The following is a 27,714-nucleotide window of genomic DNA, read 5'->3' as shown; positions in this document are numbered from 1 at the left end:
GCAGATAGCGAACGGGACTGTCGACGAATGCAGCAGAATATAGATAGATTGGAAAGTTGGGCGGAGAAATGGAAGATGGACTTCAATTCAGGCAAATACGAGGTGATGCATTTTGGAAGATCCAATTCAAGAGCATACTACATGGTAAATGGAAAAGCCCTGGGGAAAATTGATGCACAGAGGGATCTGGGTGTTCAGGTCCGTTGTACTCTGAAGGTGCACCGCAGGTGGATGGAGTGGTCAAGAAGGCATACGGCATGCTTTCATTTATCAGACGGGGTATTGAGTACAAGAGTTGGCAGGTCCTGTTACGGTTGTATAAGACTTTGGTTCGACCCCATTGAGAGCACTGCGTACAGTTCTGGATGCCACATTACCAAAAGGATGTGGATGCTTTGGAGAGGGTGCAAAGGAGGTTCACCAGGATGTTGCCTAGTCTGGAGGGCACTAGCTATGAATAGAGGTTGAGTAGATTAGGATTATTTTCATTAGAAAGACAGAGGTTGAGGGGGGTTCTGATTTGAGGTCTTCAAAATCATGAGCGATATTGACAGGGTGGATAGAGAGAAGCTTTTTCCCCAGAGTGGGGAACTCAATTACTAGGGCTCACAATTTCAAGGTGAGAGGGGAACAATTTAAGGGAGATATTCGTGGAAAGTTCTTTATGCAGAGGGTGGTGGGTGCCTGGAACATGTTGCCAGTGGAGGTGGTAGAGGTGGGCACGATAGTGTCATTTAAGATGTATCTAGACAAATACATGAATGGTCGGGAACAGATGGATATAGATTCTTGAAAAATAGGCGACAGGTTTAGATAAAGGACCTGGATCAGCGCAGGCTTGGAGGACCGAAGGGCCTGTTCCTGTGCTGTAATCTTCTTTGTTCTTTGTAAATGTCCCATTTCCCAGGATCAACTTTCTCCAGTTAAGAGCATAAATGTCACCAGAAAGATAGATGACCTTATGCTGATCAGATGATTTGATGGGTTTATTTGAAGACAGTTTTGTTTGCAGTTGTCAAAGAATTAATTATTTTGGTTGGGCTACGAATACAGTTATAGGAGCCAAATGTTAAAAATAATCTTGGAGTTAAGCCATGTGGAATTTCATTGGTTATTCTAGGTCATAGCCAGTGACGGCTACGTGTAATTTTAGACAGCTACTCAAAAAATGTATTCTAAATTGACAATCACTATTGCTGCCTGTTTTCTGATCCATTGCAGTAAATCTGAGAGTGCAGTCAATATATTTATGTGTATTTGGATCCTGAAAATGAATAATTACTTAATATTTGCACAGGGCTTGGGAATGATAAGCTGGTGATCATTATTCTTATACTGTGGTGCTTATCTTAAGGCATTTTGGATTAGCAGCTGAGAACTTGCAACAACATCACTCAGCTGAGTTCACAGAAGGTTGATTACTTCATAGGATACTTAAGTGTGAGATACACTGGAAGTGTTAGAATGATGTTATAAGACAGGAAAAGTGAGAGGGTAAAACAACATAATTGGGCAAAGGGTGGTGCATTTTCAGAATGACAACATTAGATAGACAGTTTCTATTATGAATGCAGACCAGATGGAAAATATTGACAAACATACCTACCGACATGACATCAAAACGTGAATTAGGAGCAAGAGTAGGTCGTTAGGCCATTTCGAATCAGCTCCGTTATTCAATAAGATCATGTCTGATCTGGTTGTAGACATAACTTGCTGGCGTAAAATGTTATGGGGACAAGATGGATGTCCAATCTTTTGTCAGCAATAATCCTTTATTCCAGGCATCAGTTAAATGAACCTTTTTGGAACTGCTCCCAATGCATTTATTTCCTTCAGTGAGGAGACCAAAATTTCTGCAGTATTCGAGAGGTGCTGGGTCTGCTGCTTTTCATCATTTGGATAAAAGATTTGGATGTGAACATAGGAGGTGAGGTTATTAAGTTTGTAGGTGACACCAAATTTGGAGGTTTAGTGGACAGTGAAAAAGATTACCTTGTAGTACAATGGGACCTTGATCAGATGAGTGACAGATGGAGTTTAATTTAGATAAATGTGAGGTGCTGTATTTGGAAAGGCAAATTAGGGCAGGACTTGTACACTTAATGGTAAGGTCTTGGCGAGTGTTGTTGAGCAACAAGACCTTGGAGTGCAGGTTCATAGTTCCTTGGAAGTAGAATCACAGGTAGTAGACAGGCTAGTGAAGACGTTTGGCATGATTGCCTTCATTGGTCAGTGCTTTGAGTATAGGAGTTGGGAGGCCATGTAGCAGCCATCCAGGACATTGGTGAGGCCGTTGTTGGAATACTGTGTGCAATCCTGATCTCCCTGCTATAGGAAGAATGTTGTGAAACTTGAAAGAGTTCAGAAAAAGATTGACAAGGATGTTTCCCGGGTTGGAGGGTTTGAGCTATAGTGAGAGGCTGAATAGGCTGGGGCTGTTTTCCTTGGAGTGTTGAAAGCTGAGGGCTAAATTTGTGAGACTTATAAAATCATGAGGGGCATGGATAAGGTAAATAGATAAGGTCTCTTCCCAGGGACGGGAGAATGCAAAACTAGAGGGTATAGGTTTAAGGAGAGTGGAAAAGATTTAAAAGGGATTTAAGGGTCAACGTTTCCATTCAGAGGATGGTGCATGTATGGAACGAGCTGCCAGAGGAAGTGGTGGAGGCTGATATACAATTATACTTTTTAAAAGGCATCTATGACTCTGCTGTCACAAACATTTTATACAACCATATTTTAATGTTGCTATTTTTATATTCCATTCTCGTTGCAATAATGAACAACAATTGCCTTCGTAAGCACTTATAATATCTTCATACCAACCTTTTGTTGCTTTCAAGCAATGATCTAGTGGCTTTATTGCTGGACCATTCACCCAGAAACTCTGCTTATTTTCTGGGGACCTGTATCCAAATCCCACCATGGTAGATGGAAGTTGAATCAATAAATATCTGGAATTAACAGTAATGACGACCATGAGGTCGACAGGAGGTGATGGCCTAGCAGTATTATTGCTCGACTGTTAACCCAGAGACCCAGATCATGTTCTGAAGACCCGGGTTCAAATCCCACAGTGGCAGGTGGTGGAATTTGAATTCAATAAAATATCTGGAATTAAGAACCTAATGATCACCATGAATCCATTGTCGCTTGTTCGAAAAACTAATCTGGTTCACTGATTTCCTTTAGGGAAGGAAACTGCTATCTTTACCTGGTGTGACCCACATGTGTCTCTAGACCCACAGCAATGTGGTTGACTCTGAACTGCCCTCTGGGCAATTAGGGATGGGCAATAAACGCTGCCCTAGCCAGCAACGCCCTCGTCCTGTGAATGAATAAAAATTGAATTCATCATCAATTTTTGGGAAAATCCATCTGATTCGCTAATGTCCTTTTAGGGAACGAAATCTGCCATCCTTACCTGGTCTGGCCTCCATATGACTCCAGACCCACAGCAGTATGGTCGACACTCAACTGTTCTGAAATAGTGTGGCAAGACATTCAGCTGTATCAATTGCTACCAAGTCTCAAAAGTAACTTGGTGACAATTATTGGGAAGCTTTTAAAAACTTAGAGGACAGATTTTTTTAAATAAAGCAATAACGAGGGAAAAGGTGCTATATGAGGGTAACCTAGGTAGTAATATAAAATAGTGCAAGAGTTATTTTAGATATTTCAAAGGTAAGAGAGAGACAAGAGAGGACTGCTGGAAAATGAGAAGTAGTAATGGAAAATGGAGGAATGGTGGAGGTACACAGTAGGTACTTTGCATCAGTCTTCATGTGGAAAAAAACTAGCATACCAGAACTTTGAGAGTTGGGAGCAGAGGTGATTGTAGTGGCTATCACTGAGGTGATGCTGCTGACAAAGCTGAAGGAAGATAAATTGCCTGGACCAGATGCATTACACTCCAGAGTTCTGAAGGAGATAGCTGAGGAGATTGTACAGGTATTTTTCGTGATCTTCAGGAATCATGAATCAGGGAGGGGCCCAGAGGATTGAAAATTGGCTAATGTAACACCTCTGTTTAAAAAGGGAGGGAGGCAGAAGACTGAAATTTTAGGCCAGTTAGCCTGATCTTGATAATTGGTAAGAATTGAGTCCACTGTAAAGGATGAGATTACTGAGTTCTTGGAAGTACTTAGTGAAATAGGATGGGATCAGCATGGTTCTGTCAAGGGGAAATTATGCCTGACAAATCTGTTAGAAATCTTTGGGGAGGTAACAAACATGTTAGACGAAGAAGAGCCAGTGGACGTGATCTGTTTAAATTTCTAAAAGATTTTTAACAAGACGTCTCACAGGGGTCTTGTAAATAAGAGCCCTTGGTGTTAGAGACAAGATATTGCACGTACAGAGGAGTGGTTGACGGGTAGAAGGTGGAGAGTAGCCTTAAAGGGTCTTTTTTGGGATGCTAACTGATGACTAATGGAACTCTGCAGGGGTCAATGGGACCACAACTGTTCACGGTTCTAAATGGGGAAAGGCTTTGGAAATCTGAAGCACAATAAGACTTGGAATCTTTGTTCAAGATTCTCTTAAGATTAACATGCAGGTTTAGTTAGCAGCTAGGAAGCCAAATGCATTGTTACCATCCATTTCAAAAGAGCTAGACTACAGGGGCAGGGAGCAATAAATGTATTTGTGAGGCTGCATAAAGCTGGACAGATGGATTTTGGAATAATGTGAGCCGTTCTGGGCTCCATATTGAAGGAAGGATGTGCTGACGTTGGGTGGTGTCCAGAGGAGGCTTACAAGAATGACCCCAGGGAGGAAAGGCTTGTCTTTGAGGGGTGGTTGAGGACTTTCAGCTTGTACTCAGTGGAATTTAGAAGGATGAGGGGGAGATCTCTTTGAAACTTGCAGAATACTAAGAGGCCTGACACAGTTGAAGTGGAGATGATGTTACCAGCAGGAGGAGAGATAAGGCCCCAGCTTCAGAGTGCAGAGATGACTGTTTATAACTGCGATGAGGAGGAATTTCTTCAAAGGGTAGTTTATCTGTGGAGCTCATTGGCACAGAAGGCTGTGGAGGCCAAATAATTGTATTTAAAACAGATCATTTCTCTCCATTTAAAGAACATAGTCTTCTTCATATCAAAGTAGACGAATTCTCATTTCTCCAGGTTATTCTCCATTTGCCAGGTTTTACTAGCTCATTTATCTATATCCCTTTGTAGACTGTCTATGTCCTCTTCATAACTAACTTTGCTAACTATCTTTGTGTCATCAGCGACCATGCCTTTCTTTGTTTTGTCCATGAGTTTGCAGCACTGATTCCTGTGGCATTCAACTTGTCACATCTTACCAACCTAAAAGTTACCCATTTATGCCTGTTCAGTATCCTGTAAGGTAGTCAGTCATTTCTCCATGCTAATGTTATAGAAGCCCTACAGCGTGGAAGCAGGCAATTTGGCTCATCAAGTCCACACCAATTGTCCAAAGAGCATCCCACCCAGACCAACCATACTACCCTATAATCCTGTACTTCCGTGACAAATTTACCTAAGCTACGTATCCCTGAACACTATAGGCAATTTAGTTTGGCCAAAAGGGCAGCATGGTGGCTCAGTGGTTAGCACTGCTGCCTCACAGCGCCAGGTACCCGGGTTCGATTCCAGCCTCAGGCGACTGTCTGTGTGGAGTTTGCACATTCTCCCTGTGTCTGTGTGGATTTCCTCCGGGTACTCTGGTTTCCTCCCACAGTCCAGAGATGTGCAGGTTAGGTGGATCGGCCATGCTAAATTGCCCGTAGTGTTCAGGGATGTGTAGATTAGCTGGGTTATAGGGGGATGGGTCTGGGTGGGATGTTCCAAGGGGCGGTGTGGACTTGTTGTGCCGAAGGGCCTGTTTCCACACTGTAGGGAATCTACAAAATCTACCGAACCTGCTCATCTTTGGACTGTGGGAGGAAACCAGAGCACTTGGAGGAAACCCACACAGACATGGGAAGAATGTACACACTCCACAAATACAGTCTCTCGAGGCTAGAATCAAACCTAGGTCCTGATGCTGTGAGGCAGAAGTGCTAACCAATGAGCCACTCTGCCACCCCTAATAAGCCATTCGCTGTTATTTTGAAGAGTATCCTTTGAAGTGGCAACCTGCCACATGCCTTCGCATAATCAAAGTATATCACGTTCACTGGTTCCCCTTTGTTTATGCTATTTGTCACTTCTTCAAAAAACTTCAATAATTTAATCAAACACTATTTCCCTTTCTTAAATCATGTTGATTCTGCTTGGTAACATTGAAAATTCCTTAGTGTACCACTGTAACCATTTTTAATAATAAATTCCTGCATTTGCCCTTTGACAGGTTTTAAGTGAACTGGCCTGTTGTTTCCTACTTGCCTCCTTTTTTGAATAGAGGAGACTCATTCTTTGTCTGTTGGAATTTTCTAGATTCTAAGGAATATTGGAAAATTAAAACCAATATATCCACACTCTGAGCAAACAATTCTTTTAAGACCCTGGGGGTTTATTAGTTTTCAATTCCGGTAGTTTTCTCTGCACCCTTGATTATAATCATTTTAATGCCTGCCATCTCTATCATCTGATGATTTTACAGTTTGAGTTGTTATTTGTATCCCCTACAGTGAAGACGTGCAAAATACATCTTCAAGTCATCTGCCATTTTCTGATTTTTCATTATTAATTCTCTAAACTCACTTACTAGTAACTTACCCTCATTTTGCTTACACTTGGTTTTAGATATGATTTTGTTTCTAGCTAGATTTCTCTCATACTGTCATTTCTCTTGCCATGTTAACCTTTTCTGTTATTTATATTCCGCCCAATTTTCTATTTGCCACATCTTTGCAGAATTGACTTTGACTTTCAATTTCTCTTTAGTTCCCTTAGTTAACCACAGATGCAGATTCCTTCCCTTAGGACCTTTTTCACTGGAATGTGTTAGTGTGAGTATTCTGGAATTGCTCAGTGTTTCCAACTGCATCTCTACTGACTTATCCTTTAACCTAATTTCCCACTTCACCGTACCAAATTTATTGTAGCCTGCTGTTAGGTTGGCTATAAAAGCTGCTGCTGCAAGAGACTGTCCTTAAAATACATGAAGAATTCACCATCCAGGCTACTTTTGCAAATTGATTTAGAACCATAAAGGAACAGGATTTTGATGCAATGGCAGGAATCTCTGCTGGGGCTAGCAATAGGAGCCAGCACCATGCCAGGGGTGGTGTAAACTTGGGATTTGACATTCTACCCTAGCAAATTGAGAGAGTATTGCTGGGACCACACGCTTGTAGAAGATGGCTCCAGTATGTCCTGGGAATGAGATGATCAAGCTGGAAAAGTATGAGGAGTTGCATTGTGTGCAGTTCTGGTCACCACATTTTGGAAGGGATGTGATTGCTCTACAGAAGGTACAGAGAGATTTACCAGAATGCTGCCTTGGCTGGAGGGTCTGAGCAGTGAGGAAATATTGAATAGATTGAGGTTGAAGCTAAAAATGTTTGAGAAGGATTTTTATAGTGGTGTATAAAGTTATGACAGGCATTGTTTAGGTGGATAAATAGATACTATTTTTTCATTAGTAGAGGGGTTAGTAACTAGGGTACATAGATTTAAGGTGGACAGGGGGCCTAAGAGGGGAGTTGGGAAATTTTCTTGTCCAGGGAATATGGGAGTCTGGAATTTGCTGCCTGAAAGTGTGGGTGAGTCAGAAATTCTCATAACAACATTTAAGGAATATTTAAACGTTCACGTGTGTTTCATGGTCTCCAGGGTGATGGGCCAGGAGCTGGAAGATGGAACTAGTGTAGTTAGATTTTTGTTGACTGATGTGGACACTGTACCTAGTGACCTTTTGTGTAATAAATGTATATGAATCTATGACTTGCCTGCAACAACTACAACCATCTTTCCTTGTGATTTTTTAAAATTCTTTCATGGGAAGTAGGAATCTTGCTGTTGTGGTTTAACAACATTTTATGATAAGCAATGAGTTCTCATGATCACCATTGCTGAGGCTTGCTCTCTTATCCCAGAATTGTTATGTCCATTCAAATTTCACCAGCTGCTGTGTGGCATTTTAACCTGTCTCCCTGTGCTACTATGTCATCTTCCTCCCAGGGATGCTTCCTACTCATGGAGAGTTTTCCCCAATTCCCATTGATTCCAGTTTTACTTGAGCTCCTTGAACCACACTCAGTCCAAATTCTACCTTGATGCCAAGAGTAGTCACACTTGCTTCCTGCCTGGACCTGATCTTCCTTGTTCATGCTTGGGCTAAGGCTATAAGCGATCAGGAACTGAATGGTCCTGGTCAAACCCAAACTGCACATTGATGAGTTGGCTAATTCAGTATAAATGTTGCTTGATAACGCTGACAAAAACATTTTTCATTCCCAAGCATGAAGAATAGATTGGGATGATGATTGGCTTTATTGAACTTGTCCTACTTTTTATAACTATGATATACCCTGGCATTTGCTGATTGGATGTGATATTGTTACTTTGGAACTATGGGGGCAGCCAAGGCCTTAAGAAATGGAAGCAAGAGTAGGCCATTCAGCTCAATGAGCCTGATGTGCAATTCTATAAGTTCATGGCTGTTCTGATTGTGGTCTTAATCCACTTCCCTGCCTGCCACCCATCAGCCTCCTTTTGTGGATCAAAAATCAAACTCAGCATTGAATATATTCAATGACCCAGGCTGTACTACACTCAGAATGAAAAGCTAGTTCTGAAGCAGAGATAGCAAGAACTGCAGATGCTGAAGTTGGTGATAACACAGTATGGAGCTGGAGGAACACAGCAGGCCAGGCAGCAACAGAGGAGCAGAAAAGTTGATGTTTTGGGTCGGGTCCCTTCTTCAGAAATGGAGGGGTGGGGGAAGGGACCTCTGAAATAGATAAAGAGGAGGTGTGGGTCTGGGGAAGTTAGGTGGGATGGTGATAGGTGAGCACATGTAGGGAGTGGTGGGGATTAGTCAGTGAGGCGCGAGATGGGAGAGAAGATGGACAGGTTGTGTCAAGTCAAGGTGGTGGGGATGAGGAGAGTTGGACATAGAATGAGGCCAGGCATCGGGAGATTTTGAAACTGGTAAAATCCATGTTTAGGCTATTGGGCTGTAGGCTCCTCAGGCAGAATATGAGTTGCTGCTCCTCCATTTTCCGGGTGGCATCACTGTGACACTGGAGGAGGTCCAGGATGGACGTGTCACCTAGGGAGTAAGGAGGGGGAGTTAAAATGGTTAGTGACTGTAAGGTATTGTCCTTTGTTGCGCACAGAGCTCAGATGCTGTGTAGAACGGTCTCCAAGACTCCACTTGGTCTCACCGATGTAGAGGAGGCCATGTCAGGAGCAGCGGATGCAGTTAAACCAAGTTGTCAGATGTGCAGGTGAACCCCTTACCTTGACTTTGTTCCCTCCCCCCACCAGTCCAGGAACTCCCCACATATGTCTGGGACACCACCCACGCCCTCCATCTCCTCTAAGACTTCCAATTCCCTGTGCACCCCCCCCCCCCCCCCCCAGCACCTCATCTTCACTATGGAACCCAGTCCCTGTGCACTTATATCCCCCATGCTGATGGCCTAAAAGCCCACCACTACTTCCTCTCCTGCAGGCCCAACCGGTCCCCTTCCACCGACACTGTCATCCACTTAACCCTTGCCCTTAAGAATTTCTCCTTTAACGCCTCTCATTTCCTATAGACTAAAGAGATGGCCATGGGGCTGGGGTAAAGAATTCCAAAGATTCACCACCTTCCAAGTAAGGGCATTCCTCCTCATCTCAGGATTAAATGTCCACCCCCTCGTGTAGAGATTATGTCCTCTGGTTTTAACGTAACCAGCCTGTCTCCCCTGGAAGGGTTTTGTAACTTTCAGAGGTCACTCACTTTCTTCAAAACCCACCTTCCTCAATCTAATCTAATAAAATAATTCCGCTCTCTGGAATCATTCTGATGAACCTCCATTGTACTTCTTTGGCAAGTACATCCTTCCTGAGATAAACGGGAACAAAGGCTAGGCACAGTACTTTAGGTGAGGTCTCATTAAGGCTCTGTACAACTGCAGCATTACAGAAATACTCCTCTACTCAAATGGCCTTGTGATGAATTCCAGCACACTGATTTTTTAATTGTTGCACTTGCAAACTGGCTTTCAGTGATTCCTTTGGGCTCTCTCATCTTCCAACCTCTCACTGTTTAAGAAGTACTCTGCCTGCCTATTTTTATTCCAAAGTTGAATAATTTTACACCTGTTCACATTCCATTCCAGCAGCCATGTTCGAGCACATTCACTTATCCTGTGCAAGTCCTCCTGAAGCCTCCTACATGGACCTCTCAAATTGCACTTCCACCATATCGTTCTTTCCTAAAATGTCCATTTATTACTTCCTTTACAATAGATTCTAACCATTTCTGTACCACTGATGTCAAGCTAACAAGTTTACAATTGTCTATTCTTCTCTCTCTCTCTCTCTTTATTTGTAACCTTCCAAACAACAGGAACCTTTCAGAATTTATAGAATTTTGGAAGATAATTGTTAATGCATCCACTGTCTCTCTAGTCCCCTCCAACTCTGTGATGAAGCTTGTCTCGTCCAGAGAATTTGTCAACTTTCAATCTAGTTGGTACAAGAGGCCTAATTTCTTTTAGTTCCCTAGTTTTGCAAATCTGGTGTTGCCTGGTACTTTTGGGGGACTTTCTGTAACTTTTTCCATGAGGATGAACATAAAGTAATTGTTTAGTTTCCCTGCCAGTTAGTTCCCTCTAAAAATTCTCCTGTCTGACAGTGTAGCTTCACTTTCAGTGCCATCTGACAACTCAGTAACACCCTGGTAAACCATATGATTGATCTAGTAAAACCCAACCAGCTGTTCACATGTCTAAACTGACACAGCTTTTCAGATTGCAATCTTTTCAGTTCTCTATCAACAAACTGTGCTTAGGCAAAGTTAGCTGGTAAAGCAGTAACTGTTCAGTTTTGGACACCATACCTCAGTAAGGGTATATTGGCCTTGGATGTAGTGCTCTGCTGATTTTACCAGAACAATAAACTGAATGAGAGATTGCATAATCTGATGTTTAATTTTCCTCAAATTTAGATTATTGAGCAGTTTTGTTACACTAAGACCGAGGAAAAGCTACTGCTTGGAGAATCTAGAGTTAGGAAGTACAGTCTAAAAATTGAAGCAACCTAAAAGGTTTAAAAGTTTAGAACTCCATTCCACAAAGGGCAATTAAGGTTAAATCACCTAAGAATGGCAGATGTTACTTTGCAATTCATATTATGAGCCAAAGGAGTCTTTCTGGATTTGATTTGCATATCAGCCATAACTTAAATGCTCCTTAAAGTTTACTACTTTGGCCAAACATGTGACTGTATTAGATTACTTGATGATACTTGCGTGAAGACCTTTGAAAGTGTTATTGTTAAAGGTGCTGCATCAATATAAATTGAAGTGATTTAGCAATAGAGTGGTACACTTTGAGACGATTTACTTGGGTTTACACGCTGAACCAGAATCTTAAGAAACTCTAGTTTAGAGTGCTTGTTCTTCTGATCAGACATCCTTGAGGTTGAATCAAAATCTAACACACAGTATCTTTTTTATTTACAGTCTGTTGCCTTATCTTTCAGAGTATATTTACAAACCTTGTGTTTTTTTTCCCCCAGTGTTATGTATTGTTAACTGTGAGAGCAGACAGACGCTCCTCTCCCATTGGTATGCTGGAGCTGTACTCGATCTGATCTGGTTATGTGTAAATGTTCTCTGTTATCTGGTAGATGTGAATCATTTCACCACTTTTCCCAAAATCACCGCTGTTTGTGTACTCGGTTATTTGAACTAATTGGGAACTCAAACTCGTTTAAGAAACTACGTGTAGAGCTGGATGAACACAGCAGGCCAAGCAGCATCAGAGGAGCAGGAAGGCTGACGTTTCAGGTCTAGATCCTTCTTCAGAAAGGGTCTAGACACGAAACGTCAGCTTTCCTGCTCCTCTGCTGCTTGGCTTGCTGTGTTCATCCAGCTCTACACTCTGTTATCTCAGATTCTTCAGCATTGGCAATTCCTACTCTGTCTGAAGCAAATTCCTTTAAGTTGTGTTTATGATATGTTAGTTACAATTCTGAAGTAGAAATCACAAATTTAAATTTAGTTTTCTGACAACAAAAGTAAAAATTGTAAAGCTGTCAGATTGTCTTAAAGCCTTAAGTAGCCCTTTTGAAGAAAACCTGCCATGGGTCAAAATACATTTTTGAGGGTTGCTTATTGATTTTCAGAAGCTACTTTTCCAGGGCTCATTTTTCATTCTCACTAATTCCTTAATTAGATGATGCTGTCTCATAATATGACCTCCTGTATTTGTGCTTTTGTACAGGGTGTTTGGATTCACACAGAAGAATTTAACAATATTCTCAATTATTACCACTTGATTAAACTTAAAGCCGCAGAGCACAAAGAAAGCATTAATTTCAAACATCACAAAATTCAAATTAGTATGAAATAATAGGTGTAAGCTACGAATACTAGTTAAAAAGAACTGGTGCTCGTGGACGCCACACACAGCCATCGTCCTAATACTGCTTTCTGTGGAGTGGAGAGGTCACAGCTGAGTGGTTGCATGTTTGTCTTTAACACAGTCACTGCACTTTAAACAATTCACAATCTATTAGATGCTTTGAAAGGTGATAACACAAATATAAATCTTTGTGAAATAAAACTCGTCATTATTAAATTATTCAGTTGAGTGTGTTAATGTAAAAAGTCAAGTTCATACAAAACACAATTTTTTTTAAAAAAGATGCAAACCCACCCCACTAGTGCCTCCTTTATAGCCCCTCTGCCCTCTTCGCTGCTGCTCTCTTTTATCTGTTGCTGCTCCACTCTGATGCTTGCAGACTTACTTCATCTTCAATCTCTGGGTCCCAGTCTCACCAGCCTTGTTTTCTGCCCACCCTGCAGCTGCGCTCCCTCTGGCTTCAGTACACCATCTTCAGCTCTACTTGAGAAAACAACAGCAGCTCATTTGTTCTAACTGTTCCACGTGTTCTCTGATTCTCCTCACAATTAAATTTACACAGGCAGCTTTCAGGGGCAAATCTGCTCTCCACCCTGTATTTTGAGCAATGAAATCTGCCATCATTAGCCAGTTTGGCCTAAATGTAACTTCTGTTTCAGATTGACAATGTTGACTAGCATTGTTTTTTCACAGAAGTTTTGAAACAATGTCAGTACAGATACCTATATGTTTCCTGGCACAAATTAGGTAATCTGGCACGGAGGTCAGCATAACTGACCCATGGCATTTTTCCGGCAAGCTCACAATTTGTATATTTAAATATGCTGTGGTAAATATTGCAGATATAGTACAGTGTTTTGCAAATATAACCTCTTGTGATTCAATTCCCCAATGAAAGCACTAACTGATGTGCTTTTTTTATTATGTTCCAGACCCTTCAGACAACCTTCGCGAGATCCTCCAGAATGTGGCTAAGCCTCAGGGAGTCTCTAACATGCGGAAGCTTGGTCACCTGAATAACCTTATTAAGGTAAGTGAGGTTTGATAAGAGCATAGATATGCAGTCTCAGAAGGTACAGGACAAAAACACTAGAATGGTATATTTGAGTAGCTTAGGACATTTCAAAATGGGAGGATGAACAGCCAGTGGTCATGGTTCACATCAGCACCAATGACATAGGTGAGAAACGGAATAAGCTGCAGAAAGTGGGCAGTTAGGAAGCAAGTTAAAAAGTAGAATCTCAAGATTGTTACTAGTGCCGCATGCTACACTGTGTAGAAATAGCAAGATGCATGCATCCGATGAATGTGGCTAGAGAGATGGTGTGAGGAGGAGGGCATTGGACTGGTTATGGGCGAGGTGGTATCAGTGCAGGTTAGGCGAGCTATACCTGGGTAGGATCAGAACTGGTGCGCTAGAGGAAGGACTTGCTAGTGTGGTTGGGTGGGGGTTAGGTTATAGCAGTAGACAAATGGGAACCTAAACAGGAAGATAGAAGAGAGGGAGACAAGGACAAAAACAAACGACAGTCAGGTTCAGGAAAAACGATAGGCTGAGGATTCAAGCCACAGTGTCCTAGGTCCAACAATCATTTGCTGCTTCATCAGTGACGTTTCCTGTATTATGAAGTCAGAAGTGGGAATCGTTCAAATTCTGAAGCAGTCCAACCCAAAAGCATTAAGACCTGGACAAAATCCAGGCTTGGACTGACAAGGCAAGTAATATTTATGCCATGCGAGTGCTAGGCAATGGCCATCTCCATAATGGATGTTCTAACCATCATCCCTTGTAATTCAATTGCATTATTATTACAGAACCCCTAATATCAACAACTTGGGTGTTGTCATTGATTGGAGACTGAACTGGACTAGCCATATCAATACCATGGTTACAGGAACAGTTCAAAGTCTAGGAACTCGGCAGCAAGTAACTCTCCTCCTGTCTCCCCAATGCCTGTACATCATCTATAAGCACCATTCCTTCTAAGCTGTGTGACCACACAGCCGTCAAGACATTCTGCACAAATCAATTTGTGACAAAGTACTCACTTCCGAAAGTGAGTACTTTGTCACCGTTGATATGCACAGATCTCTGCAGTCCATGCAGCAGAAAAAAATATGCTCTTTCTTACCCATAACCATATCAATCTAGAAGCTTAATGGCAGCAGATATATGGGAAGATCACCACCTGCAGGTTCCCATTCTAGCCATTCATCATCCTGACTTGGAAATGTATTGTTGTTACCTCACTTGCTGGGCCAAAATTGTGGAATTCCCTCCCTAAGGGCATTGTGGGTCTACCTACTGCGCATAGACTGCGGTGGTTCAAGAAGGCAGCTCAGCCCCACCTCCTCAAGGGTGAATAGGGATGGACAAGCTATGGCCCAGTCAGTGATGCCCCAATCTCATGAATGTACATGTGCTGTTAGGTGAACAATAACCCCACTCCTCGAATCTGCTGGAAACTGAAGATATATGCCATTACTGGTCACATATCCTCATGCTGCCCTCAAGATTTACTTCCTAAAAAATAAGCAAGGTTTTTTCAGCCTTCATTATACTGAAATTGGAAACTAGTGGTTCCTGTAGCTCCATTCCTCATGACGAGCAATAACTGAGCCTGGCACAAAGTTCCCTAGCCTCTGACATTGACTTGAAGTGGCTCCTTAGGCAACAGTATAATATTTATCTGTACTCTGAATCACTTTTTAAGAATTGGAAAAGGTCCAGTATATGTATGACATTTGATCCTGTAATGAATCAATTATTTTGTGACCAGATGTGCCACACAGTTCCATCTAAACATTCTTTGCTTCCGGGGCAAGGAATAATGTACAAACTGCTGCACATAAAGAAGTGTGTGTTTTGAAGCCTCTTGTCACGCAGTGGTAATGTCCCTACCTCTAGGTCGTAAGGTCTGGGCTCAAGTTCCATCTGTCCAAATATGTCATAACATATCTGAACAGGTTGATTAAAAATATCTGCTAACTGTAACTTAGGAACTTCATATTGAAGAGTTATGATTCATTATAGTATTGCATTTTCTGAGAAGATTATTGCATGTCAAGAATGCCAGTGAGATTTCTTTTCTCACAGCAAACACGTGGTTGGAAATATACTTATGTGACTGTAACCCTGTTGCACTATTGATAATTGACCCAAAAATTGAGGAAACACCTGAAATAGATTGATCTGATTACATCTGATAACTAAAGAGTTATTCTAGAATAGTCAGAACGCTATATTTACATTTGCTTTTGGTTTTTCTTTCGTTGCGGTCTTTGAGTTTCTGCAATTGTCATTCCATAGAAGTTTTTATACATACGATCCTCTTGGGTAGCGGAGGAGTGTGTGTGTCTGTGTGTGTCTGTGTGTGTGTCTGTGTCTGTTTCCCTTTTTCTTTCTGTCTGTCTGTTTGTCTTGCCTCCTTTTAAGGTTTGTAGCATTGAGGAAAAACAGCCCAGGCTGGTGATCTGATCTGTAAGCCGTGTGAGTGTCACACACTAATGTTTTCCTCCAGACGTCACCGCTGGAGATTAATGCTGCTGCAGCTTGCTTCAGCTCAGAAAATGTTTGTCATTTCTTTTTTAGCAGTGCAGAGTGAGGCTGGGCTGACCCATGTCCCAATTGTGACAAACAGCTTTCAGTACATTACCGACTGGCTAATGGGTTGAGTGCAAACCTTGGGCTTGCTCTTATTTTATTCTAGGAACTTCAGAAAATAATCTCCCAAATTCTACTATGAGCAGCGAGGGAGAAAACAGATGTAATTGGTCAATGTCAGCATACCAATGAGATGAAGCAGAATTTTAAAGGGTAGCTAAGCTCAATGGGGGTAGATTCCTGCTTGGAGTTTGATCTTGTCTGGAGTCTTTAGGCCTTTTGTAGGCAAATAAATTCCAAATAATAGCTGTTTCTATTCCTCCAGCAACAGCTGCCATTGTAGGGAGGCATTTGGGGCAATGAGTCAGCAACAGGAATACAACTGAAACAACTGCACAGACACCAGTATTCTGTCACCAAGTTACCCTTTATTCACAATTTCATAGTATAGATGCTCTGACCAGCCAATTCAGAGCCAGTCCCTGGAATGAAGGGATTCTCTGAGTCTCCTGTTTATGTCTGGCAGCCAATGCTCCCTGATTGGCCCAGGTTAACCACCCTCAATCAAGGATCTTGTAATCAATGAGATCCACCTGACCTTCATCCAATCAGTTTCTTAGTTCAAGTGCCTTCCTTCAGCACCTCCCAACTGTTGTAGCTACTTCTATGCCCATCATCTACCAGCAAGAGTACTAAAATGGGATTTTGGGAGTGAGCCGCTCGGACTCAAATAAACCCTGCTGGATTTCTTTTACGCTCTGTGCAAAAATCAGAACAAAAGAACTACAAACAGAAGTAGGCAATTCCACTCCTGAAGTCTGCTTCACCATTGATTTCATCTTGACCTTAAATCCACTTTACTGTCTGCTCTCCATAACCCTTTAACCCATGACTGATTGAAAATCTGTTTATCTCCTCTTTATTCAGTGGCTTGGTATTCATAACACTGTAGTGAATTCCACATATCTGCCATCCCTTAGCATAAAACTATGACCACTCATTCTAGATTGCACCATGAGGCAAGGGGAAACATCACGTCTGCATCTACTTTGTCAGTCCCTTTTAGCACCTTATATATTTCAATTAGATCTCCTCATTCTAATAAGTTTAGGGCTAAATTGATCAATTCTGCATGGTAAACAAGCCTTTCATCTCTGGAATAAATCCACTGAACCATCTCAGCCGCCTCCAATGCAGATACATCCTTCCTCCAGTAAGGGGACCAAAACAGTTCACAGCACTCCAGTTGCGATCTCCCCAATGATCGAACGGTTGCGACAACACTTCCCTACTTGTATACTCCACTCCTTTAACAATAAATGTCAAAATTCGATTTGCCTTCCTAGTTCCCTGCCGTACCTCCTCACTAGCTTTTTGTTTCTTGTGCATGAGGACACTCTAATCCTCTTTCAATTTAGATAACATTACTTTATATTCTTCCAACCCAAATGAATGATCTCTCACTTACACATATTAAACTATATCAGCCAAATTTTGTTCATTCACCTTACCAATCCATATCCATTTTTTAAATTTCTTACTACATCGTTGCAACTTACTGTTAGATGTTTTACTCTTGTCATTTTTAAAAAGGTTTACACAAAATAGAAGCAGGAATAGAACACTTGGGCTCTCTGCTCTACATTGTACGTATCTCAATAACCCTTGTTATGAAGTATTGAAATGGCATGAAGTTACTGGCTTTCAATTCGCTGCTTAACTGCTTACAGAACCTGCAAAGGCTTTGTATAACTCCTTGGTCAAATTTCTCTCTGTACCTATTGGTTTTTGAGTTTTCCCATCAGTGGTACACTACCCTATTCCTGTGTTTTACTTCCCTTCTCGTTTTTTTTTATTTGTTCGTGGGACACGCACATCACTGGCTGGCCAGCATTTATTGTCTGTCTCTAGCTGCCCTAGAACTGACTTTCTATGCCATTTCAAAGGGCAGTTTAGAGTCAACCACATGGCTGTGGCTGTGGAGTCACATATCATATAAGGATGACAGATTTCCTTACCTGAAAAACGAGTGAGCCGGGTGGGTTTTCTGACAATCTGCAGTGGTTTCACAGTCGTCAGAAGATTCCCAATTCCAAATTTTGTTTTTAATTAAATTCAAGTTCAAACCCAGGTCCCCAGAACATTTGCTGAGTTTCTGGATTAATAGTCTAGCAAAAATACCTTACGTGTGCAAATATGTGCACAGGCCCATGAACTGTTCTTGATTGTGCAGGATTTTCCAAAATTAAAAATGACTTATTTTAGAAGGATTAGAAGACGTGTCTTCAACAGGTTCATCACTGACTGAGGCACATGCAGCATTTGGTTTAGCATTAGGGTATGTGTGTACCCTCGTATGAACAACGTAAGAATGTTATCTGTAGTCTCTGGGAAGTTGCTAAACTGTTCATTTTTGGGGAATGGACTTGTGCCCATTCAGATACCTTACGTTGGCATCCGCACAGCTTTTACTCAACAGCTGGACCACACCTAAATATGCATACCACACTAAGCCTGCTGTCACAACTGAGCTGAGACTGATCGAATTCACTGACTGGAACTTTGAAATTTCAAAGTTGGGCTTGAACCTGGGTCTTCAGTCCAAGATCACATTGCAAATATAGTCTATGTATCATTTACTATTTAGTACCATTTACTAAGTCTCAAAGCATTACAACAACATTACCAACCTGCTGATGGAACTAATCCTATCCATGGATTTCCACCGTACTTGGAGCTGATGGAGAAACATGTGGCTAGAAGGAAGCACGACCGCTTAAATATCTATTTTTATTGTAACAAACAAAAGGCTGCTATGAGTTGCATTGCCATCCTTTGTGTGCATTTCTGGGTCCCAACAAATTTTGGGATTAGGTAAGTTCACTGCAGTGCAGAACAACATTTGGTGTACAACACAACATTTTAATGCTGCAGAACAGCAACGTTTGTTGTAAACGATACTTCAATTCCCCCACCTAACCAACAAAACAAACAGGAAATTAAAGAGGAAGTGGCCTCTTTACACTGGTCTTGTTGCTTCACACAGGATACATGTTTGTTTTTGTGTATGAAACTTGTAAAGTTTTTAATATACAATATTATATGTATACATTTTAGAAGAAGCAGGCAGGTGAGAGGTGTAAGCTGACAATTGGTATGATGGCAGGATTCACTTAAAGATGTTCTCGTAAATATTGGTACCAATATACTTGGTGCATGATACTTCTTCACCATGTGTTGCTTTTTCTACTGTCATTGCAGTGGTAGACTTACAATTAATGGTATTGCAACCTACTTTCATGCAGCTTAAAATATTTTATCCAAAACCACCATTTGTAGATTACACTGGATATTTCACGCAATTCTCATCATTAGGCTAGACTGAATTAATTAGGGTTAATACTAATGATAAATTGGTTGTGTTTGTGCTTACTACCTTGGCTGATGTGAAGAATAGCTGCTTAGGGAAGTAAGTGAGAAATAGGCTTAATGCCATCTTTGGAATTTTGCCTGAATGTGACATTTACCTAAGAAAGAAAGGGGAGAAATTAAAGTAGGATGAATTGGAAAAGTATCTCAATTTTGTACAGTTTTATGCCATAATGTGCATCAGGGATCAGTGTTTTTTTTTGACGGTGTTAATTAAAGTAGTATGACTAAGGTTTCAGGCAACCAAAAAAAATGGGAAGGTAAGAAATGGATGAGGATGATGCGGAGTCGACAGAGAGATATGGATGTGTTAACTTTTTTGCCCATAAACCTGATAGATAGCATATAATGTGGACATATGAGATTATTGACTTTGGCAGAAAGATTGGAGAAGAGTTAAGTGTTATTAGAATGAGGAAAGGCTGCAGAAAGTTGAAGCATAGACACATTTGGGGGTCCTTGTAAATGAATTGCAAAACGTTGGCAGCCAGTTTTAGCGTGTATTAGGGAGGGCAAATGGACCGTTGGACTTTGTTTCAGTGCAAGTTATGCATGAAAATAGGGAGATCTTGCTAAAACTACACAAGACCACGCCTGAAATACTGAACAGCTTTGAACCTGGTGTCTGAGGAAAGGTAGCTGGAAGCTATCCAAAGAAGCTCCAACACTCTGGTGCGGCCGCGTACAATATTGTGTACAGTTCTAGTCACTGCATTATAAGAAGGATGTGGAAGCTTTGGAAAGGTTGCAGAGGAGATTTACTAGGATGTTGCCTGGTATGGAGGGAAGGTCTTATGAGGAAAGGCTGAGGGACTTGAGGCTGTTTTTGTTAGAGAGAAGAAGGTCGAGAGGCGACTTAATTGAGACATATAAAATAATCAGAGGGTTAGATAGGGTGGATAGGGAGAGCCTTTTTCCTAGGATGGTGATGGCGAGCATGAGGGGGCATAGCTTTAAATTGAGGGGTGAAAGATATAGGACAGATGTCAGAGGTAGTTTCTTTACTTAGAGAGTAGTAAGGGAATGGACCGCTTTGCCTGCAATGGTAGTAGATTCGCCAACTTTAAGTATATTTAAGTCGTCATTGGACAAGCATATGGATGTACATGGAATAGTGTAGGTTAGATGGGCTTGAAATCGGTATGACAGGTCGGCACAACATCGAGTGCCAAAGGGCCTGTACTGTGCTGTAATGTTCTATGTTCTATATAAATCTGAGAGAGCTTGCTGTTGAGTAAAGATACGGAAGACTCGATGTAAGCCTGTTGTTTACATATCGATGGATGAGGATAGATCTACTGGTTGGGGCAGATCTTTAGTTAGCTGTGGACAGCACAAAGCAGAAAGCTATTGAGAAAGTATTTATCTCTCAGCATCTGTTTCGGACCAATCTGTATTGTCACCGGGCAGTAATCTTAAAAACTGATTGATCTGTACCACTTGTACAAATAGCCTCATAGGTAGACTTCAGTGTAATGATAAAAATAATTGATGGTACTCCTCATCTAAGTGGAAAAATCACTTATTTGATTTTTTTCAGGTGGAATTTGATTTGTATCTTCATAGCATTTTTTTTCATTATTTCCATATATGTTAGTTACTTTTTTAAAAAAAAGTTCTCTTCCCCCCTTCTGCCTGCCTGCTGTTTCAACACACCACTGTGTTCTTTGGCTTGCTACAGTGTACCCACTGAAGTTCAGAGCAATGTGGAGGGAGAGCAACACTTCATTTTCCTCTTGGGGTCCTACAGCCTTCAGCACTCAATATTGAGTTCAGTCATTTTCAGGCCTGAGCACTTTCTCCCATATCCTTACATCAGGCATTGCTATCATACGGACTGCTACTACTAACAACTCATCGTCAGCCACTAACAGTCCCCATTAACTGTTTATTCTCTGAGGTTGACCTTTTACCAATTCCTTTATTTGCCCAACTGTTTTTGTCTCTCTCTCTTGGCTCAGTACCCACCTATCATGTACTCCTGCTTCTCCTGCTGCCTCTCTCCTCCACCGCTCCCCCCCCATCCTTTTCTACATGTATACCAACCACCATTTAGCTGCAGTCAGCTTTGAAGATGAGTCACTGGACTTGAAACATTAACTCTGCTCTTTCTTCACAGATGCTGCCACATCTTGAGTTTTTTCTGCAATTTCTGATTTTGTTTCTCTTCCCCTCTATTTGTTTTAAAATGTTTTCTGCATTCATGTAACTTTAAGCATTTACACCTGGCACATCAAATTGAAAATCTTCCAAAAAGTCACCGAAATAGTGTAAATATTTCTTAAAAACATAATTAATGACACAAATAGTATTTACACACATCTTAACCATGAAAACGGATAACTGCAGGTATAGATGGTTTGTGTGAAACTATTCATGTTTGATATGATTGTTCTGCATTAAGTTTTCTGACAATTTTTAAATCTAATTCAGTGTAACATAATGAGATATTGAAACTGAAAATGCCTCAAAGTTTGTTTGCCCTGTATCAGGACACAGAATATAGTACCTGACTTTTCCCCTCTGTTACAAAGGTAACATGGATGTATTCTTTTGTACTTTGTCCATCATTGAGGGCATCATGGCTAGATCCAATCACATCCATCCTTAAACTGTGCATTAGGGATCACTATAGTAAACTGAAGAACATATTTTGCCTGACAGTTACTGACCTTAAAAGGCAGAAGCTGTTTGTAACATCTGCTCTCTTGGTTGAAATTCTGATTCACAACTTATTGCCTGCAGCAGAAAAATAATCTTTGGAAATTTTTGAATAGGTGACAGAACTGATGTTTAACTGGCAACTAATATTTATTATGAGCAAGAAGTGTAACAGGATTAGAAAATGCTAAAAATAACAGCTTAACTCCATTTCCCTCCACAGTTTTTGTATTATGTCTCAACCTGAAAATTTAATTATTTCTGTCCCTATTGCTGCCCGACCTCTTGAGTATTCCTGGTATTTTGTCTTTACTACAGATTCCCAGAATCTGCACTAGTCTGCTTATGTCAGTAATGACTGTGATACGTGCAGCAGTAATTAATGAAAATCAGATATAAAAACACAACAGATTATTTAAGTTCAGTAATTGTAAAAGATGGATTACTTTTGGGGTTTGAACCCTTTGCCAGAAGTGGAAACTATTACGTAACAAGCAATTTGTTGGAGCTGAACTGATCAAAATGTGATGTGAAGAATAGTGATCATGAATTGAATTCTTACACCATTACAGTTCAAGTTGGTCAGTATAGACTATGATTGTTTCTGATGTAGTAAAGTAACATAATTTGTGTTTAACCAGGTATAATGACGTTGGAATGATCTTTAAAAGGAAATGCTGTTTAACTCTATTACTCTGTCCATACATTCCTTGAGATCTACTGAGTGTTTCTAGCACTTTGTTTTTATTTTCAGATTTCTAGAATCTACAATGTTCAGCTTTTTGTCAAATTTACACCAATAGATTAAAAAAAATTTGCTAAAAACGGAGTTGAAGCTGGTCAAATGTTATTACAGTTGTGAGAGAAGAAGACTTCCTTTAAGCCAGGCATGGATTTGTAACTTTTGACTATGCAATGCCATAGTCATACAGCTCAGGTCTGCCCTGAGTCAGAGCCATACAGCTGAAAACTAATGCTTCAGTTCAACTCATCCATCCTAACCAGGTTTCCCAAATTAAATTAGTCCAATTTGTTTGAGTTTAGTCCATATCTGTCGAACCTTTCCTATTCATGTACTCAGCCAAATGCCTTTGAAATATTGTAACTGTATTTGCATCTACCACTTCCTCTGGCAGTGATTGTGTAAAAGCATTATATAACCAATTGCATCCCACATTGCTCCATTAACTAAGGAGCTAATTTAGTCGGATGCGCCTCTTCCATTATTTAACTTATGATGGGAATAGTCCCGTTTTCATCGAATCATAGAACAGTACAGCACACTACAGGCCCTTCGGCCCACGATTTTGTTCTGAACTTTTACCCTAAACATAAGGTCCGTCTAACCTCTACCACTACCTTACACTATCATCCATATGTCTATCTAATTGCCGCTTAAATGCCCCTAATGATGCCAACTCCACTACCCTCTCCAGCAATGCATTCCACGCTCCTACCACTCTAAGTAACGAACCTACCTCTGACGTCTCCCATATATCTACCTATCCTAGTATATTGCAACAGAGAAAGCGCTTATTCAGTCTATCAAGTCTGCACTGGCTCTTTTGAAGCGCAATTTATTTGGTCCCATTGCCCTGTGCTCTTTCCTCATGTCTTTGCCATTTTCCTCTTCAAAATATTTGTACAATTCCCTTCTGGAAGCTATTATTAAATCTGTTTCCAGCACCCTATCAGGCAGTGCATTCCAGAATCTAATCATTTGTTCTGCCATCTTCAAGTATCCATGCATGTGAATCCTTTGCTGTTTTCGCATTCTGCCTTTTGGTTTATAATGCTTCCCCCTATTAGAATCACCTCATTTTTCTGTCTATTAGCTTCCATCTGCCACTTGTTTGTCTATTCTTCTAGCCTATTGAGATGTGTTGCAGTGAGTGGAATCATCTTAACTATACTGGCCATTGGCTCAGGTTTGGTATTGTAAGCAAATTTTGAAATCTTGTCAGTGTCAAGAAATTTATTTACATCTAGAAAACAGCTGCCCTTGGGACCACCACTGCCTGTTCCTTCCAAACTGTGAAATAAACATTTACCATGCCTGCTGCTTTTTGTCCTCAAGCCAGTCTTAACCAAGCTCATGCTGATGTTCCTAATCTTCTAGTCTGTTATCCAGCCATCAATGTGCAGTTTTATTTGGCGCTTTCTTAATATTCATGTAGAATAACACCCATTGCATTTCTTTCATCAATTTCCTCTGTTATCAAAAAATTCATTGCAGTTAGACAACCACAATCAGATTTTTACAATTCCCATTTAGCTGTCTTAATTAACTCAAACCTCTCAAGCTATTGATAACTTTATAGATAGTGAAAGCATCAAGGGATATGGAGAAAGCTGCGATAGGGTGTTTCGATAGAGGATCGACCATGATCATGTTGAATGGGGGAGCAGGCTTGAAGGGACCAAATGGCTTACTCCTCTGTGTTTCTAAGTGTTCGTTTGTTACTTTTCACTGATTATTGGTTTTGAAATCTTGCTTACCAGTGATGTTAAATTAGCTAAGCTGTAATTGCTAGGACTGTCCTTACAAGTTTCTATGGACAAGGGTCTCACATTTGCTTCTTTCCAGTCCTCTTGTTACCTTGCTCATATCTAAGGAAGATTGAAAATTTAAGGGAAGCCCTTTTGTGATCTCCACTCTTACTATTTGAAAGCAAGCAATCCAAGCCAGATGATTTATCTACCCTTAGCCTGCTTTCGCATTGGATTCTATCTATCCCTTTTAACCCCTCTATTACCTCTATCCTCTCACTTGTACTATGGTCTGCGATCATCTTCCTCTTTAGCAAAAAAAAAGCCAACCTTAAGCATTCTAGCCTGCCTTGCATCTTCTTTTCCTCCAGTAGGCCTCATCTCATCTTTTACTAACAGCTTATCTGTCAGAAGATGCTTTTAGTTTCCTTTCATTTGGACTGCTATTCTTAGGATTGAGGGAAGTGCTAGCTTTAAGTAGGAGAGAGGCTGAGTTCTGAGGAAGGTCACTGGACCTGAAGTGTTAACTTTGATTTCTCTTCGCAGATGCTGCCAGACCTCCTGAGCTTTTACCAGAAACTTATGTTTTTGCTTCTGATATACAGCATCCACAGTTTGCTCAAGTTTTGAGAGGCTGATTTTTGTCATCTTGCAACATAGTTGAGTTAAGCTCAATCTAATACCCTTATTTTATTTATACTTCAAACACATAGTCCCAGATAATTTAAAATTTTTGGTACTTATCCTTTCTGACTATATGTGGGAGGTACCCTAGAATCTTTTATAAATTGTCTGGGTCTTTTCCTTTTCCTTCCTCTTGTTGCGCCCAGTAGGTCACTGTAGGCAGTTCTAAGAATAACAAAATGCTGCCCAGTGCTTTGGTGGATAAATGTAGCTGTAAGTAATTCTGGGACTTACAGACCAGGAACGGCCTTGTTCCAATTCCAAATCTGTACTGACATAGCTAACACGTAAGTTGGTGCAGTGTTTCATAAACTTTAGGTAATCAAAAGGGAAAGAGCAAGTGTTGTTAATGTTGGTTATTTATCCAGTGCCCCCCTTCACCGTAATGGAAAGTGCCCATCAGGTTTAGGTGTGATACTGCTCATTTGGCAACTGTCAGATATATTGCTTGTGCTTACTACCTTGGCTGATGTGAAGAATAGCTGCTTAGGGAAGTAAGTGAGAAATAGGCTTAATGCCATCTTTGGAATTTTGCCTGAATGTGACATTTACCTAAGAAAGAAAGGGGAGAAATTAAAGTAGGATGAATTGGAAAAGTATCTCAATTTTGTACAGTTTTATGCCATAATGTGCATCAGGGATCAGTGTTTTTTTTTGACGCTGGTAATTAAAGTAGTGTGACTAAGGTTTCAGGCAACCAAAAAAAATGGGGAAGGTAAGAAATGGATGAGGATGATGCGGAGTCGACAGAGAGATATGGATGTGTTAAATTTTTCCCCATAAACCTGATAGATAGCATATAATGTGGACATATGAGATTATTGACTTTGGCAGAAAGATTGGAGAAGAGTTAAGTGTTATTAGAATGAGGAAAGGCTGCAGAAAGTTGAAGCATAGACGCATTTGGGGGTCCTTGTAAATGAATTGCAAAACGTTGGCAGCCAGTTTTAGTGTGTATTAGGGAGGGCAAATGGACCGTTGGACTTTGTTTCAGTGCAAGTTATGCATGAAAATAGGGAGATCTTGCTAAAACTACACAAGACCACGCCTGAAATACTGAACAGCTTTGAACCTGGTGTCTGAGGAAAGGTAGCTGGAAGCTATCCAAAGAAGCTCCAAAACTCTGGTGCGGCCGCGTACAATATTGTGTACAGTTCTAGTCACTGCATTATAAGAAGGATGTGGAAGCTTTGGAAAGGTTGCAGAGGAGATTTACTAGGATGTTGCCTGGTATGGAGGGAAGGTCTTATGAGGAAAGGCTGAGGGACTTGAGGCTGTTTTTGTTAGAGAGAAGTCGTCGAGAGGTGACTTAATTGAGACATATAAAATAATCAGAGGGTTAGATGGGGTGGATAGGGAGAGCCTTTTTCCTAGGATGGTGATGGCGAGCATGAGGGAGCATAGCTTTAAATTGAGGGGTGAAAGATATAGGACAGATGTCAGAGGTAGTTTCTTTACTTAGAGAGTAGTAAGGGAATGGACCGCTTTGCCTGCAATGGTAGTAGATTCGCCAACTTTAAGTATATTTAAGTCGTCATTGGACAAGCATATGGACGTACATGGATGTGGCTTTGGATTAGAAGAATCAACTTGTTCAATTCAAATGGAACATAATTATAGATGAGGGGACTCTGTTACTTCAGAAACATTTCCTAGGACCTCAGAAATGTGATAAGTTCATGCCCATAGACTCTAAAAGGAATCTCAAAATTGTCTTCAAAATTTGAGAAAGGAGTCAGTTACGTAGAAACTTAAGAGTTGAAATACAAGGCTAATTTCTCTGGTCATGAGTCCCTGCAATGGTTAATGTTGGGAAACCAGCTGAAACTTAGTTTTAACAGGGTGTGGCGCTGGAGGAACACAGCAGGCCAGGCAGCATCAGAGGGGCAGAAAAGCTGACATCTTGGGTCTGGACCTTTCTTCAGAAATTGGGGAGCGGAAGGGGGGCTCTGAAATAAATTTGGGCGGGGGGGAAAATTCAGTGATAGAAGGTGGATAGTGGAGCAAATTCTCTGGGAGAGATGGCGGACAGGTCAAGGAGGTGGGGATGAAGACCCCAGACCTCCCCATCGCCAAGGACGAATGGTCCGCCCTCTGTAAAGGACTCTCCTTCATTCCCCTCCACCCAAACGTCAATAAATACTGCTCACGCCTGGACATCAAACAGTTTTTCTGCCTCCGCCTCTGTGCTTATTTCTTTAATTGCAACTCTAACGTCCCCCCAGCTGACCCCTTCTTCTGCCTCCAACATGCACTATCCTCCTGGGCGCCATCTGATGGTCTCCTATCCTCCCTCAACCTTTTCATGTCTAACTGCCGTTGCGACCTTGATCGTCTCAACCTT

General features: G+C 41.1%; 1 protein-coding gene across 1 annotated transcript in view; it reads left to right on the top strand.

The window, feature by feature from the left end:
* rictora (RPTOR independent companion of MTOR, complex 2 a) overlaps nucleotides 1-27,714 on the top strand; it is a 238,748-nt gene that overhangs the window by 38,960 nt on the left and 172,074 nt on the right. The window contains exon 3 of the mRNA XM_059644956.1: nucleotides 13,435-13,532. Within this exon, the coding sequence (XP_059500939.1) occupies nucleotides 13,435-13,532 (98 nt within the window). The remainder of the gene's footprint in view (nucleotides 1-13,434; nucleotides 13,533-27,714) is intronic.

Source organism: Stegostoma tigrinum, chromosome 3 (genome assembly GCF_030684315.1).
Source record: "Stegostoma tigrinum isolate sSteTig4 chromosome 3, sSteTig4.hap1, whole genome shotgun sequence".
NCBI classification, from domain to species: domain Eukaryota; kingdom Metazoa; phylum Chordata; class Chondrichthyes; order Orectolobiformes; family Stegostomatidae; genus Stegostoma; species Stegostoma tigrinum.
Note: the sequence above shows the minus strand (reverse complement) of the source record. Positions and strands in the feature narration are given on the sequence as shown.